This window comes from Artibeus jamaicensis, unplaced genomic scaffold (assembly GCF_021234435.1).
Source record: "Artibeus jamaicensis isolate MK-2021 breed Jamaican fruit bat unplaced genomic scaffold, CSHL_Jam_final contig_469, whole genome shotgun sequence".
In the NCBI taxonomy this organism is placed as follows: Eukaryota; Metazoa; Chordata; class Mammalia; order Chiroptera; family Phyllostomidae; genus Artibeus; species Artibeus jamaicensis.
This window is the reverse complement of record NW_026521847.1, coordinates 3354001-3371967: the sequence shown is the minus strand read 5'-3', so window position 1 is coordinate 3371967 and position 17967 is coordinate 3354001. Positions and strand designations below refer to the sequence as shown.

The window sequence follows — 17967 nt, the reverse complement described above, 5'->3', positions numbered from 1 at the left end:
TTCACTTTGTAGGATGACACCCACCAACTGAGCCACGCCAGCCAGGATACGATTCTAATAAAGATACTGACTCTGTGTGGTACAGGATAACTCTGTACACCGCAGGTAAACACTGTCCTGAGATCAGGAGTGAGGATGCACTTGTAACAAAAAAAATCAGTTGCAAATTGACCTTCCTTATAGTTCACAAAACAAGAGTACTTAAATTTTAAATCACAACCAACATACTGGGCTACAACTACCAAGAATTTTATTTATAATTTGAAACAACTCAGAAAATCTCCAAAACATATTAATAAAAAATTTGATAGTAGTTTCAACAACACAGTTTTAAAAGTAAATCTGTTTAAATTCTAAGTTTGCATTTAGCTCCAAAACACAATTTTGGCAAGCAGGAATGCTCAAAATATTATAATCAAGTATTATTTTAACTAATAATATACTGAGTACCATAACTATAGATAAATACCAATTACATTCTTATAAATGTAGCACAAAAGTGTTGATAATTCAACACACTGTATATATATATATATATGCATATTTACCCACATATGGTAAAAAAGAAAAACTATAACCAATATTACCCATCCAATGGACTATCAAGCGATGGACAACTTCCTGAGCCAGAATTTTCAGGGCTGCTTAAAAATAATGGGTCCAGCATCTAGAAAAACAGAGTTGCACCATTTGAAGTTATATTACCAAAAGTTATTGCTTTTTATGAAATAGTTTTATTGAGATAAAAATTATGTAACATAAAATTCACCCATTTAAAGTGTACAATTTAATTAATGGTTCTTAGTATACTGAGAATTGTGCAACTTTCACAACAATCTTGGAACACTTTCAGTACCCCAAAAAGACACCCCATACCCAATAGCAGTCACCCTACGGAGTTTCTGATTTTTAAATGTTTAAAATGCAGTTGTTCCTTTTAGGTCTCCTTCAAAATTTCCTAAGAGAAAAAAAAAAATATTGCTTCTCTATGGACTATTAGCTAAACCATTAGAAACTAAAAAATTTCAAATAATTTTTCTTACTGTAAATTGAACAAAGGCCCCACCCAAATGAGACTAATGACATCATGACTGCTACATTATTAGAAAAAGAAAACTGCAGTAGTAAGCAGCCAATGTAATATTAATGAAACAACAGGAACTCCATGGAAATACTTCAATACTACTAAGCTTGTAATAACATGTTTTCTATTTCCTTTGTTCATTTTGTTCATTAGAATACACAAAAATATAAAATGCATCACAAATTTGCATATTATCCTCACGCAGGGGCCATGCTAATTTTCTCTCAATGTTTCCAATTTTAGTGTATGTATTGATGAAGTGAGAACTTAATAACATTTTTAAATGTTTATAGAGCCGACACACCTCACCTTCAAAAAGTTAAATATTTGTAATTTTACTGTATCTTTCAAACATTAATTGAAAAATCTAAATATTAACCCCTGGATTACAAATACATGCATTCACACATTTATGGATGGGTAATATAAGATAATCTGTCTTATTCCAGCTTTTGTTTATGCCTGAATGCACATAGGCACATGTAAATTAGTAGGCATTTTCCTACATTTTTCTTACTATCTTGTTCACTTAAGGAAGATATGGGGTTAGAGAAGAGGGGTATACACAAATACCTGCCAAACCACAACTTTGATAACATCCTTTTAAATAAAATGAAAAAGCATATCCAACTTTTGCTTACTTGATCCATGCTCTCTGGAATAAACTCTCCTTCACTGTTGATACTGGTGAATGACCCATTGCGGGCAACTTGATGTAATTCATCTGGAATGTATCCTGGGGGAGGGGAGCTTTGCTCTCTACTAGTGGGACCTCAAAGAAGAAAATTATATGATTTTATAAATATAAGCATGGAATCAATTTTTGTTTCAATTAAATATACACACAGAATTTCTGGGCTATACTACCAATAATTTTAGCAACTAAAACCCAGTTTATCAAAACATTCGTCTATAAAACTTCAAATATGTTTGTTTATACTGTTCTAAACTCCCACCCTACTATAACTATTAATCTCACTGTACTATTAATTTAGACTTATTAGGTGGTATGTTCTTTCAACTGCTGACAACTGTATTGTGGGGTTGATAATAATACGATAAGGATTTTTAGGTAAATGCCACTGCTTCTAAATTTCCACATCACTTGTATATTACCCCTCAATGTAATTTATTGAAGGCGTCATGATGTGGTAGAAAGAATATGGGATTTAAGTGAAATCTATGTTTAAGTGTCAGTTCTAGTTATTTATTAGCTATATATCTTTGCAAAAGTTATCTAATCTTCAGAAACCTGTTTCCTCACCTGTAAACATGGGACTGTTGTGATTGTAAAATTATTACTCATAATGAACATGTACTATACACATTTGGTTCTAAGATTTTCTTTCCATTCCCTCTCTTCAATATTTAGAAACATATAATGAGATGACTTCTTAACCAGTTAGCCCATATGAGTGTTTTCAATTTGGAGTCCTAGATAAAATTCTTGGGTACTTAAAATTAGGTACTTTTTTTTGTGGCAAGCCATGTTACTGAATGTACACTTCTTCACAGTTCAGAAAATCAAACTAATATAGTTCATCTAATTAATCACTTAATTTTTTATTAGATAATAATCCAATTTATTTTTATTTGGTTGTATAGAAATAAAGTTTTTCTCCTTTGCTCTTAGCTTTTTGAGATTAAACTATAAAAAACATATGGGGAAGTTATGTCAGCATTAAAAGATTTAGTTTTTTAAATGTTTATTTATCTTTAGAGAGGAAGGGAAGGAGAGGGGGAGAGAAATATCAATGTATGGTTGCCTCTCATGCGTCGTGCGTCTCCTGCTGGGAACTGGCCTGCAACCCAGGCATGTGCCCTGACTGGGAATCGAACCAGGATCCTTTGGCTCTCAGGCTCGAGCTCAATCCACTGAGCTACACCAGCCAGAGCTAAAAGATTTATTTTTTTAAAAAAAGGTTTTGCCTTACATAAAGGGGTCATTTAAGTATATGCCAGTATTTGTTACTAATGAAATAGGAGGAAAAAATGATTACCAACAGATGTGCATAAATGAGAGAATTTTTTACACTTGACTCTAAAATGATTAGGAACTCTACTGTAAGCTAGGGGTTCATTTGGGCATTTTATCAACTATGATCACATTGTCCCTAATATTGTTATTCCTTTCACATACCCTTGATTATAAAAGAAGACCAACATATTATTACTTAAGGAGATAGGAAAGAAAAAGGACTATGAAACTTTCTTCATCTTCTTAATAATTTATTTTTCTTAACTTTTGTTAGTAATGGATATGCCAATATACTCTTGGTCAAGACCTCCATCACAGCAGAGCATAGGTTCCTATCCCAAAATAAGTTTTTCCTCTAGCTATCTTTTATGATAATAATTAAAGGAAATAATTGTTTGTAAGTAAAGAAAAAAGATAATGGTCATATCTATCAAAGCCATTCTGAGTTTAAAGACATGCCAAAAAAAAAACAACAGTAATTGGTTGGAGCTATGCAGGGGGTAAATGCAGACAACTGTACCTGAACAACAATAAAATAACAAAAAAAAGAAAAACTAGTAATTGCATACTTTACAATTTCTAGTTTCTTCTTATGCTAGCAGTGAAGTCAAACAATAGTGAGATATTCAATACAATTTTAACTCAAAATTAATTTAAAATGTCAATTTAACTAGTGCTAGCTTGTCTGTCTAATGCAACTAAAACAAACCACAAATCTTTTACTTTAAAATGATAAGTATTATAATATAAGAAAAGGAAAGAAAAAGGAAATGGTTAATTAATAATAGTAAAAAATACTCATGCTTTCTGGTTTGAAAAGTGAAATGTACTTTAAAAGTATTCTCTCAATTTATTGCTACAACTATCCCATGACTTAAAGATGTAGACAAAGTTAATGATCTTACGTTAATTAGAGAGCTGGAATTAGAATTCAGGTATCCCTACTGTTCTTTCACCAAACTTTAAATTATATAAAAATATATCCGAATGAAGACAAGCAATTTTTATTTTACTTGTATGTTATCTCCACTGCTCACAATTTCAGCATTTCTGAAAACAAAACTAGGTCTCATGAAAGACTGACACTTAGAAGGAAATAGTCATCAAATAGCTTTTTCTGGGAATCAAAACAGAAAATAAATAACCAATTTTTCTTGGTGGCTCCTGTGTTAATTTAACCTTTTCTTTCATTATTAACAATCTCTTCTGTTATCAATCTTATCTCTTATTTTGTCATACTCTCCTGCTTCCTCCCTCTTCATCTGTGTCACCTCCTCTTCTACTTCTCACCTTCAAACCCATCACTCAAATATGTTTACATGCTATCTTTAATGACCACATTCACTGCTCAATCTGTTAAAAACATTTAGACCAGTGGCTTTTAAGCAATGTGATTTAGACCAGTGGCCTTATAATATAAAAATAGATTATCAATGTTTGATAAAAGTTGAACACTGGGGAGTTCAGAGCACCTCTGCCCAGCCCATGCCCTTTTAGTAGGCCTCCTTTAAAACACAATAGCACACAGTATCCACTTCTCTTTATACCACAAGCTTAATTATAATAGTATATTATTAATAAGAAATAAAAGCTAGATACTAATAAGTAAAGCATAATCTGGACATTCTTATCACTCCTTACTTTAATAACATTCTTTTTCTAAGTATATTTTATTGATTTTGCTATTACAGCTGCCCCAATTTTTATCTCCCCTTAATCCCCCTCTATCCCACACACCCCCATTCTCCAACAACTCCCCTCTTGGTTCATGGCCATGGGTTGTACATATAAGTTCTTTGGCTTCTCCGCTTCCTATACTATTCTTAACTTTCCCCTATTTTATGCCTACAAATTATGCTTCTTATTCCCTATAGCTTTCACCCTCATTCTCCCCCTCCCCATTGATAATCTTCCATGTGATCTCCATTTCTGTGATTCTGTTCCTGTTCCAGCTGGTTGCTTAGTCTTTGTTTTTGTTTTTTAGGTTCAGTTGTTCATAGTTGTGAGTTTGTTGTTATCTAACTGTTCATAGTTTTGATCTTCTACTTCTTAGATAAATCCCTTTAACATTTCACATAATAAGGGCTTGGTGATGATGAACTCTTTTAACTTGACCTTATCTGGGAAGCACTTTATCTGTCCTTTCATTCTAAATGAAAGCTTTGCTGGATAGAGGAGCCTTGGATGTAGGTCCTTGCCTTTCATGACTTGGAATACTCCTTTCCAGCCCCTTCTTGCCTGCAATGTTTCTTTTGAGAAATCAGCTGACAATCTTATGGGAACTCCTTTGTAGGTAACTGTCTCCTTTCCTCTTGCTGCATTGAAGATTTTCTCCTTCTCTTTAATCTTGGGTAAGTTAATGATGATTGTCTTGGTGTGTTTCTCCTTGGGTCCAATTTCTTTGGGACTCTCTGGGCTTCCTGGACTTCCTGGAAGTCTACTCCCTTCACCACACTGGGGAAGTTCTCCTCTACTTGTTCAAATCAGTTTTTAGTTTCTCCTTCTGGCATTCCTATGATTCAGATGTTGGAGTACTTAAGGTTATCCCAGAGGTTCCTCAGCCTCTCTTCCTTTTTTTGAAACCTTGTATCTTCATTCTATTACGCTTAGACGTTTATTTCTTCCTTTTCTTCCAAATCATTGATTTGAGCCTCCGTTTCCATCCCTTCACTGTTGGTTCCCCGTACATTTTGCTTTATTTCCCTTTGGGTCACCTCCAGTTTGCAACCAAGCTCAATCAGTTCTGTGAGCATCCTGATTACCAATGTTTTGAACTTTGCATGAGATAGATTATCTATCTCCTCGTTGGTTAGCTCTTTTCTGGAGTTTTGATCTGTTCTTTCATTTGGACCATATTTTTTTTGTCTCAATGCACTTGTTAAGTTGTTAGCGGGTGGGGCCTTAGTTATTCACCAAGGTAGGGCAACCCTTTTTGCTGTGCTGTGGTGCTCTCTGTGGGGGAGCAGGCAGAGATGGAACAATGCTGCTCCCTTACTCAGCTCTAGCCACACTTTCCAAAGCAATCTCCTGTGAGACTAAGAGTTTCTTCCACCTTTACAACCGCCACAGTATTTGAATCTAGAGGCTTTGAGTCTTTAGTTTCCCAGTGAGCCAGCCCCTCCTCGCCCAGGGGGGGTGCACCGCCTTACCACAGGTCCTCTCCAACCACCCCACTGCCTGTCTGACCATCTCTGCCCCTCCTACCATTCTGGATGAATGTTTCTCTAATTCCTTGGTTGTCGGAGTTCCATGCAGGTTGCTATTCTGGCAGTTCTGGTTGTTTATTGTTTTTAAATTGGTTGTTATCCTTCTTTCAGTTATGCGAGGAAGCAAAGTGTTTCTACCTATGCCTCCAGCTTGGCTGGAAGATCTTAATAACATTCTTGACATTAACTAAAAACTTAGACAAAGGCTTATGAACATAATCCATCAATTTTAATGTATTAAAATACTTTTTTAAATTTCTCTTCAGTTTATTCGTATGGTTAAAATTCCTTTGAATTTGAATTCAATTTAAATTTGTTCAACACGAAATTACCCTCAGGGTACATAAAGAAAAAATATTTAAATTAGAGAACACTAATCCTGTAATACTTGACATAATTTTTCAAGAATATCAGATACTAGAACAGAGTTAACAGAGATCAATTACAGAGAGTATGAAGATAGGCTGCTATTTTTCAGGGGTATGTTTAGGTTACATAAAAGGATAGAGAAGACACTAAGAAATCACCATATTGATTTTCATGATTCAGATACTAGCTTTCTTACCTATTATAGGAAGCCGTTTTTTCCTCTCTGCTCCACATACTGTGTTATCCAAATCATCTAATAATGGCAATGGTTCTAAATTAGTAGCCTACAGAGGAAAAAGGATGATTAATGCTATTCTTCCCCTTTAAGGCTTTAAATAGAATCCTCTCCCCTATGAAAAACTACCTAGATATTCTATGTTGTTTGTGAGTCTTATCAAACCTACTCTTTGAAATTTTAACATAATTTCCCCAACTTCTCAGTTTCTCCTGAGTTTCATATATACAATATATTATACTTGTAATTTTAGCTATATAGTTTTGAGGAGCAAGGATATCAAACTATAGTTACAATGAGTAAATTTTCATTTAATCATACTGAAATATATCGATGATTAAAGAATGTAGCCATGTTTTATATATTGACTTTTACAGGCATAAATCCTATAATCCTTACTGGAAAAAATTCCAATTCATACCTGTGTACTTCCATTTATTACAAGTAATATCTTGAGGCTCTTCATATGAATACTACGATCCAGTAGTTCCACAGCTTTGTCCAAGTCATCTTGAGTAGTTAATGGAATTACCAACTAAACAAAAAGGAATATTAGGAATCATTTAGGAATCACACAGCCATCTTACCAGGTCAAGTCCTTCCACGAACATCTCCATTACTATGGAGTTACAACACAACTCTCAAAATACCTTCCTCTTTGATTTGTGAGTATAATTCTGAATGAATATATATATGTGTGTGTGTGTGTGTATATATATATATATATATATATATATATAGTCTTGCTCTTTTTATCCTACCCCACAAAAATCAGAATAAATATAAATACTTTTTTGTTTTATTAATCATTAAATTCTTCTAGAAAACCCATTTAAAAATCAATTTTCTAGGATATTTCTGCTAATATTGCTAAACTTAAGTTATAGTATCATCACTCAAAAACAGGATTAAGGAGTACACACAGCTATATAAAATAAAAGGTGCTACCTTTCATCTGCACTGATGGAACTTCTAGTTGTTTTTTTTTCAATTGTTACCACTGATTTACATTCTCACTGGGTGTGCTTACCAACATACCAAATACAATGAGCATCTGTGACAGCTGCAGTGGAGGGGCTTGTATCCCTAACCCTGGTGACCTGACCACTACAACACAAGCTAAGTCAGTCAGCCATCCCACAGTGAATCCTCAATGTAGAACTCTGCTTTCATTAGTCTTCTGTATTATATAAAACAAAACCATCTGGGAGGTATATGAGAACTAGCATGATTCACCCAATTTTACAAAATCAAAATACATTTTTATTTTTTAAAAAATGTAAACTTAGTAGCATAAGATGACATTTTCAATAACCTTCAAAGTATATATTCTATTTCATTAAAAGAACACAATAAAACAAGTGAACATATCCCAATTTAGCCTGTACAGTATATGGGCCATTCGAATGTAAAGGTCTACTTAGTTTTGTGTCCTCTACAGTATAAATATCTTGAAGACACAGACACACCCACCCACATACTCCACATACCAGCAATTAACATAGAGAACACTGAAGAGCAAACACATGCTAAATGCTGTTTAATAAGTATGATAGGGTGAAAGCTTCATCTGCACCCAAGCCCATGAGCTGACATGATGTGCATTCATTCTCTACAGATTTCTTTAGGAAGAAAATTCCTTGTTTTAAGAAAGTCTACTAGACACAAGTACAGCAGGTCCTAATGCATAGGAACCTAATTCTTGTTTATATCAATTAGCCTATTGTAAAACTGGCTGCGTTACATATTGTTTTGTTGAAGTCACAGAACCTGTCAATACTGCTGAAAAGTCACCATATCAAGCAGAACTAATAAGAATTCCATCATATGATCTGCTTATGTTTACTTCACTTGTGCGTGAAATTATATTCCCAATTTCTGTGTGTAGCTAATTTTATATATTACAACTTATCAACTAACCAGACCCTTTTTTGAGACATTTTCTAATAATAAAAAAATTAATTGTTTGATAAAGAGTAAGCCTGATCTACTTATTTTCATTATTCTATCAATTAAGAACCATATTGGTACATTATGTTCCTATCTTTAATATTATTTTTTATTATATTTTAAGCACTAGAAAAGATTTTAAAGAAATACTGGACTGTTTTTACCAATTTTTTATCTGATGGAAAAGCCTGAATATTTATTTACTTTTACTACACATTTATTTATAATTGTAATGTTACTTCCAAGATAGGTTGCTTTGGGGGAAAGACACTAGCTTAAATCACAGTAACAAATTATGAAAAAACAAATTTTGCTCTTCAACTTGCAAACATGAAATCTTGACATTCTGGAGCAGTGCATGGAGCAGTGGCTTGGACTACTACTGCCTATGGTTTTCATGTAATCCCTCATATGTTTTAAGGTCACCTATTATAAATTTTAAAACAAGTCCCTGCTTGTCTAAATTATACTAAATAAATCATACAAATCACACATGTTTTCCTGCTTCATGAATTAATTTTAGCCTCATTCATGAAACTGATTTCCCTCTGGCTTATTATCGATAAAGGAAACTAAAATTGAGTTTAAAAACCTACCACATAAGCACTGGCTGGTGTAGCTCAGTGGCTTGAGTGCGGGCCTGCAAACCAGAGTATCGCAGTTCGATTCCCAGTCAGGGCACATGCCTGGGTTGCAGGCCAGTTCCCAGCAGGAGACGCTTGAGAGGCAACCATACATTGATATTGCTCTCCCTCTCTCCTTCCCTTCCCCTCTAAAGATAAATAAATAAAATCTTTTAAAAAATTAGAAATTTTCTATAATACAATTTTTATGTGTGTTTTATTGATTAGCTATTACACTTGTCCCAATTTTTCCTACTCAGCCCCCTTCTCTCCAGCAATCCCTTCCAAAAGTGTATGTCCATGCATCACACATATAAATTCTTTGGCTTCTCCATTTCCTATAGTGTTCTTAACATCCCCCTATTTTGTACCTACCAATTATGCTTCTTATTCCCTGTACCTTTACCCCAATTCTCCTCCTTCCTCCTCCCCCCTAATAACTCTCCAGGTGATCTCCGTATCTATGATTCTGTTCCTGTTCTGGATGTTTGGTTTGTTTTTGTTTTTTTTAGATTCAGTTGTTGACAGTTGTGAGTCTGTTGTCATTCTAATGATCATAGTTTTCATCTTCTTGTTCTTAAAATGAGTCCCTTTAACATTTCATATAATCATGGTTTGGTGATGATGAATTCCTTTAACTTTATCTTGTCTGGGAAGCATGTAATCTGTCCTTCAATTCTAAATGATAGCTTTGCTGCACAGAGCAATCTCGTAGGCAAAAGCAAAGTTATAGGTCCTTGCTTTTCATCACTTTAAATACTTCTTGCCAGTACCTTCTTGTCTGCGGTTTCTTTTGAGAAATCAGCTGATAGTCATGGGAACTCCTTTGTAGATAACTCTCTATTTTTCTCCTGCTGCCTTTAAGATTCTCTCTTTATCTTTAACCTTTAGCCTTTTGATTATGATGTGCCTTGGTGTGGTCCTCCTTGAGTCCAACTTGTTTAAGACTTTCTGTACTTCCTGGACTTGTATGTCTATTTCCTTTGCCAAATTAGGAAAGTCTTCTTTCATTACATTTTCAAATAAGTTTTCAATTTCTTGTTCTTCCTCTTTTCCTTCTGCCATAACTATTATTCAGATGTTGGTACATTTGGAGATGTCCCAGAGGCTTCCTATTCTCTCCTTGTTTTTTTGACTTGTTTCTTCATTCTGTTCTGGTTGAATACTTATTTCTTGCTTATGTTCCAATTTGTTGATTTGAACTCTGGCTTCCTTCTCTTCACTGTTGGTACCCTGTGAATTTTTCTTCATTTCATTTAGTGTAGCCTTCATTTCTTCACTTATACTTTTGCCATTCTCAATGAGATCTTTAGGTATTCTTATCACCAGAGTTTTAAACTATGCATCTGATAGGTTGGCTATACCCATTTCACTTAATTCTTTTACTTGGGTTTTGTTCTGTTCTTTCATTTGACCCATAGTTCTTTGTCTCCTCAATTTGGCAGTCTCCCTATGTTTATTTCTGTGTATTAGGTAGAGCTGCTTTGACTCCCTGTCTTGATGCATCCATTAAAGGGTGAAGCCTTAAGTAACTGCCAGAGCAGGGGCAGCCCACTTCAGTGCTTTGTGGCTTTGTATGTGGGGGAGGGGTCAGAGAGGGAACAATGCCACTGCCTGACTGCTGGAGGCTTGACTGGCACTTGCCCCACTTCCAGTCATTTATTCGTCTGGCACTTCTCTAGCTGTTGCTCTGTTGGTGATTCCCAGAGTTATATACATTCTAGGACCCTGCAGGCCTTTTAAATGGACTCTCCTGAGAGACAGGCAGTTTTCTCCACTGCCCAAAGCCCCACTGATATTTATAGCAAGAATTATGAGGCTTTATTTTCCTGGTACCGGAACCCTAAACTGTACAGTCCAGCTTGGGGCTCACTCCCCAAGTATCCCTAAACTGGGACCACTTATTCTGCTGGCTGCTGCTGCCACCTGGTCATCACACCACACCATGTCCTCTCCGCCCTGGATCCCTGGATCTCTGTCTCTGCTCCTTCTACCCATCTGGATGAACATGTCTTCTTTAAATCCTTGGTTACTGGACTTCCAAACAGTTCATTTTCTGGCTGTTCTGGGTGTTTTGTGTTTTAGGTTAATTGTAATCCATCTTACTGTTGTGGCAAGGAGGCAAAGCATGCCTGCCTACACCTCCATCTATACTAGAAGTCTCTATGATACGATTTTAGAACAAACAAAAACGCCCTGACCAGTGTGGCTCAACTGGCTTAGCATATCCCATAAAGCAAAGGTCACCGATACAATCCTTGATCAGAGCACAAGCCTGAGTTGTGGGCCAGGTCCCCAGTTGGGGACGTGCAAAAGGCAAACAATCAATGTTTCTCTGGAACATGGATGTTTCTGTCCCTTTCTCCCTCCCTTCCCCTCTCTCAGGTTAAATGAGTAGACTTCCAGCCAAGATGAAGACGTAGGTAGATACACTTTGCTTCCTCACACAACCAAAAGGAGGACAACAATAAAATTTAAAAACAAAAATAACTAGAACTGCCAGAAAATCAATCTGTGTGGAAGTCTGGCAACCAAGGAGTTAAAGAAACATTCATCCAGACTGGTAGGAGAGGTGGAGACAGGCAGCCAGGAAGGAGAGGACTCGCGGCAAAGAGGCAGTTGGCAAAGCTGTCGGATAAACTGGGAATAGCAACCAGGAAGTGAGACAGACCACACAACCCAGGGTTCCAGCTCAGGGAAATAAAGCCTCAAAACCTCTGACTGAAAAAAACTGTGGGGGTTCAGGAGGCAGGAGAAACTCCCAGATTCATAGGAGAGTTCGGTTGGAGAGACCCGGAGGGTCCTAGAACATATACAAAACCACCCCCCCGGGGAACCAGCACAAGATGGGCCCAATTTGCTTCTTGGAAGTGGGGGAAGTGACTGAAGCCAACCAAGAACCAAGGAGGTAGCACTGTTCCCTCTCTGACCCTCCTCCACATATAGTGCCACAACACCACTATGTGGGTTGCTCCACCCTGGCAAATACCTAAGGCTCCACCCCTTACTACATACCAGGTGTGCTGAGACAAAAACATATGGACCAAATGAAAGAACAGATCAAAGCTCTAGTAAACATACAACTAAGTGATGAAAAGATAGGCAACCTAACAGATGCAGAGTTCAAAACACTGGTAAATCGGGATGCTCATAGAAATGGTTGAGTATGGCCGTAAAATAGAGGAAGACATAAAAGCTATGAAAAGTGAAGTAATGGAAAATGTACAGGGAACCAACAGTGAAGGGAAGAATACCAACACTCAAACCAATAATTTGGAGCAGGAGGCAGAAATAAACATTCAACCAACAGAATGAAGAAACAAGAATTCAAAAAAACAAGGAAAGTCTTAGGAACCTCCAGAACAACTTTAAATGTTCCAACATCTAAATCACAGGGGTGCCAATAGGATAACAGGAAGAGCAAGATACAGAAAACTTATTTGAAATAATAATGAAGGAAAACTTCCCCAATCTGGCAAAGAAAATAGACTTCCAGGAAGTCCAGGAAGCTCAGAGAGTCCCAAGGAAGGAAGGTGGACCCAAGGAAGCACACACTGAGGCACATCATCATTACATTACCCAAGATTAAAAAGAAGGAGAGAATCTTAAAAGCAGCAAGAGAAAAGGAGACAGTTATCTACAAAGGAGTTTCCATAAGACTATCATCAGCTGATTTCTGAAAAGAAATGTTACAGGCAAGAAGGGGCTGGAAAGAAGTATTCCAAGTCATGAAAGGCAATGACCTACATCCAAGGCTCCTCTATCCAGCAAAGATATTATTTAGAATGGAAGGGCAGATAAAGTGCTTTCCAGATAGGTCAAGTTAAAGGAGTTCATCATCACTTATTATATGAAATGTTAAAGTGACTTCTCCAAGAAAAAGAAGATATAAAATACAAACAAACAGTAAAATGATGACAAACACAACTATCAACAGCTAAACAAACAAACAAACAAAAAAAATAAAACAAAAACCAAAAAAACAACGAATTAAGCAACAAATAGAACAGAAATGGATTCACAGAAATAGAGATCACATGGAGGGTTATCAGTGGGTATGGGGCTGGGGGAGAATGGGGGAAAGAATACACAGAATAAGCAGCATAAATGGTAGGTATAAAATAGACGGGGAGATTAAGAATAGTATGGGAAATGGAGAAATCAAAAAACTTAAATCTTTGACCCACAGACATGCACTAAGGTGGGGGAATGATAGTGGGAGGGGTTACAAGGCAGAGGGGAATAAAGGAGAGAAAAAAATGGGACAACTGTAATATCATAATCAATAAAATATTTTTATAAAGAAAACTAAATGAATAAAAAATAAAAACACAAACATGGATCTGGATTTCCCTAGAATCGTGCTATAAGAAAAAAATTCAAGTTCAAGGCTGTTATATGGAAAGATACACCAGGAAACATTGGAGGGAAGTGGGGAAGACAGGGAAGAGAAAGAGACCCAAAAAGGGAATATTATCTAGCAAGTTACCACTGTGGGTAAGCACAGCCTATCCATCTCCAGCTCTCACCCCATCCTTGATATATACTTCAGCCTAGTTCCTATCCATACCCTTGAAAAGCCATCAGAGTCTCAGGAGCCAGCAGTGGGAAATCAGGCCAGCCCAAACAGACTGAGTACCAAGAAGGAGTGAGGCAAAAAGATGTGTTTGTTGCTAACAGAACAGCCAAAAGGTATTTGAAAACTAAAATTTTAAGGTATTATAGTTCTCAACACTTTGTTCAGGTATATTATTTTTTGGATATGGATTTTTAATCAAAATATTTTCTGTTTTTGGTTGTGTTTCTTTAGACAAGCTACATAAGCATGTTTTTTGCTTTAAATTAATTCATTTGAAAATCTAATATTTTCAAATATTTTAATGTGTACAATGCTTTAACATCTACAAAGCAATTTCACATATATTCTAAAATTAATTTTTCCTAAGCTTTCCACTATCACTCTATTCCCACTGGTACTTTTTCTATTTCTGAAATACAAAAGTCTTTTCTAGCACAGGACCTCTGCACTGGTTTCAAGCTTCTTTCTCTACCAAGAATGTCCTTTCCCTCAAACTCTTTGCAGCACTGGCTTTTCAAACTTCAAGCCTCAGTAATTAAAAACTACCACCTGAGTTAGTTCTTCCTTAGTATTATCTAAATAGAAGACCTACTGCCCTTCCCTTTTTCTTTATCACAATACTTAACGCATTTCCTTCAAAGAACTTAATATAGTTAAACTATTCTTTTATCAATCGTCTGCTTCTACTACTGCAAGTCTATAAATTCCATGAGGGGCTGCAATTTCTAAATCATAGCATTATGCCTGTCAAATTCAACAAGTATTTTCTGAGGGTATAAAAAACAAAAACAGTACAAATTAACAAGTTAATAACACTGTGCCCTAAAAATTTTAAGAACACAGTATCTTGAGATCTCACAGCATCTGAATGAAACCTGAAATACCATCTAATCCAATACAAATTTTACAGAAAGTTCAAAAAGAGTTTCCCCACTACACAGAGCACTTCAGTGCCACAGGAAGTCTTTAAGATTCTGCACTGACCCCCAAATAGAAGCATGATCTAATCATGTCTTAACCAACATGAAAACAATACTGTAAGTTTTAACTAAACTGTCTTACTACCAAAGTTCTATTGTCTCTGCAGTCAATAATGGAGTATGAGAAAACAAAGTTTATCAATAAAGTACATGAAGTAAAAATAAAACATAAATAAGCAGCAAACTTCTAAGTAACATATAAGGTCTGCCTGGGAAAACTCCAGCCATTGTTAAATCACAAGAAGGGTTTATACGACATCTAATGTAACCTGGCAGCCAGGGACAGTGGACAGGAATGAGCATGCATGAACAATGATGACATCACTGTACTCGTCAGTAGGGGTGGTAGACGCCACTGAGTGAGCATGTGTACTGTGTGGCTATTGCATTCAAAATGACTGAGTGAGTAAAGTAATGAATCTACATCAAATTTTGCATTAAGCTTGCACTCTTCTCTGTGGAAACTATTCAGATGATTCAAGAGGTCACAGGTATAGGCAACTTGTGATTGGCAGTTTCATTATAACAGCACTCCTGCTCATGCATCACATTTTGTACAGTTTTTTTTTTGTGAAACATCAAATCACTGAGGTGACTCAGCCCTCCTACAGCCCAGATATGGCACCCTGACACTTCTGGCTTTTTCCAAAACTAAAATTACCTTTAAAAGGGAAGAAATTTCAGACCATCAATGAGATTCAGAAAAATACAATGTGACAGCTGATGGCTGCTGGTAGAACTGTGTGAGGTCCTAAGATGCCTACTTTGAAGGGGACTGAGGCTTCACTATCCTATGTACAATGTTTCTTGTATCTTGTGTCTTCTTCAATAAGTGTCTCTATTTTTCATATTTATGGCTGGATGCTTTCTGGACAGGCTTTGCACATATTTCCTCCCTTAATAGATACCCATTCAATTATTTTCACAGTAGTACCTTTTAATATTTTTGACAAAGAAAAAATCCATTTTAATTAGTTCAAATTTACAAATTTACCTATGCTATATCATTCTACTAATATACTATACCCTTTTCAATCCCTAAATAAAAGCACAACAGTTCTAACACAATCTCTGAAATGAATGCACTATTTTCTAAAATAGGAACTACTTAAAGTTAAACTTCATATGTTTACCTCATTATTGGTATAATGTAGATCCATTGACTGTCCAAAGGCAATTTTAGCTTTACACCTCAGATCTTCCAGTTTAACTGGTCTGGGGAACTGAAGGATTCTGTATAAACAGGATTTTAAAATATTTTATTTTCTTAGACATAGTTAAAGTACATACTTGCAACACTTATCTCTTGGAAAGAAAAATTAAAATTAAGTAAAAATGTAAACATTTATTTTACTTGAACACTACAATAGCTTACTTTTGATCCAGTGCACTGATTCTCAACATAAAGGTCAAAAACTCTAAAGTTTGTTCTATGCTAATGAAAATTATAATAAGGAAACTCTCAAAATTTTTAATTCTAGTTATTTCCTTCCATTATCACGACAAATTGGCCTGTATTGCCCCTGGGGAGCATGCACCTAAGCCTGAGGATTACTATACTGGACTATCAACTCTGTAAGGGAAAGGACCATCTGTTTCACTCATTTTATTCCTTTATGGCCCGGCAGATAGTATGCACTCAATAAATAGTACTCCATACATTAAAAAGATCATACACCATGACCAAGTGGGATTCATTCCAGGGATGCAACGATGGTTCAATATTTGCAAATCAATAAATGTAATATATCACATAAACAAAAGCAAAGACAAAAAATCACATGATCATACCAAGAGATGTGGGAAAAGCTTTTGATAATGTACAACATCCATTTATGATAAAAACACTCAGCAAAGCGGTAAGAGAGGGAGCATTCCTCAATATAATAAAGGCCATATATGAGAGACAGACAGCCAACATCATACTCAATGGGCAAAAATGAAAAGCTTTTCAACTAAGATCAAGAACAAGACAAGGTTGTCCACTATCACCACTTCTATTCAATATACTATTGGAAGTTTTAGCCACAGTGATCAGACAAAAGAAGGAAATAAAAGGCATCCAAATAGGAAAGGAGGAAACAAAACTGTCATTGTTTGCAGATGACATGATACTCTACATGAAAAATCCTACAGACTCTACCTCAAAACTGCTCAACCTAATAAATGAATCTGGTGAAACAGCAAGATACAAAGTCAATATCCAGAAATCAAAGGCATTTTTGTATACCAACAATGAAAAAGCAGAAGCAGAAATCAAGAAAAAAATCCCATTTGATATAGCAACAAGAAAAATTAAATACCTAGGAATAAACCTAACCAAGGACATAAAAGACCTGTACACAGAAAATTACACAACACTGAAGAAAGAAATTAAGGAAGACACAAACAAATGGAAACATATACCATGTCCATGGATTGGAAGAATTAACATCATCAAAATGCCCATACTACCCAAAGCAATTTACAGATTCAATGCAATACCTATTAAAGTACCAATGACATACTTCACAGTATATCACAATGAACAAACACTTCAAAAATTCATATGGAACCATAAATGAACCTGAGTAGCAGCTGCAGTTCTGAGAAAGAAGAACAAAGTAGGAGGGATCACAATACCTGATACCAAACTGTATTAAAAGGCCACTGTAATCAAAACAGCCTGGTACTGGCATAAAAACAGGCACATACACCAATGAAACAGAACAGAGAGCCCAGAAATAAACCCAACTCTCTACAGTCAATTAATATTCAACAAAGGGGGCAGCTACATAAAATGGGAGTAAAAACAGCCTCTTCAACAAATGCTGTTGGGAGAACTGGACAGGTACAGGCAAAAAAATGAAACTCGGGCACCAACTTACACCATACACCAAAACAAATTCAAGGTGGATAAAAAACTTAAATATAAGCTGTGGCACCATTAAAGTCCTAGAGGAGAACATTGGGAGGAAAATCTC

General features: G+C 35.9%; 1 protein-coding gene and 1 non-coding gene across 8 annotated transcripts in view; both read right to left on the bottom strand.

Annotated features, from left to right (window-relative positions):
* The window catches only part of MAP3K2 (mitogen-activated protein kinase kinase kinase 2), a 73614-nt gene that overhangs the window by 25053 nt on the left and 30594 nt on the right, over positions 1-17967 (bottom strand). For 6 of the 7 annotated variants that reach the window (XR_005081749.2, XM_037139853.2, XM_037139852.2 and 3 more), the window contains 5 exons: positions 16138-16237; positions 7294-7407; positions 6834-6921; positions 1726-1856; positions 588-667 (listed from right to left, as the gene is read on the bottom strand). Coding sequence is in view for 6 of the 7 variants with exons in the window: in XM_037139853.2 (XP_036995748.1) it covers positions 588-667; positions 1726-1856; positions 6834-6921; positions 7294-7407; positions 16138-16237 (513 nt within the window). In the remaining variant the exon portion in view is untranslated. The remainder of the gene's footprint in view (positions 1-587; positions 668-1725; positions 1857-6833; positions 6922-7293; positions 7408-16137; positions 16238-17967) is intronic. The other variant, XM_037139856.2, reaches the window with a different exon arrangement.
* Positions 1245-1351, bottom strand: LOC119045212 (U6 spliceosomal RNA). Its single transcript, XR_005081750.1, has one exon. It is a non-coding gene; the product is annotated as a U6 spliceosomal RNA (small nuclear RNA).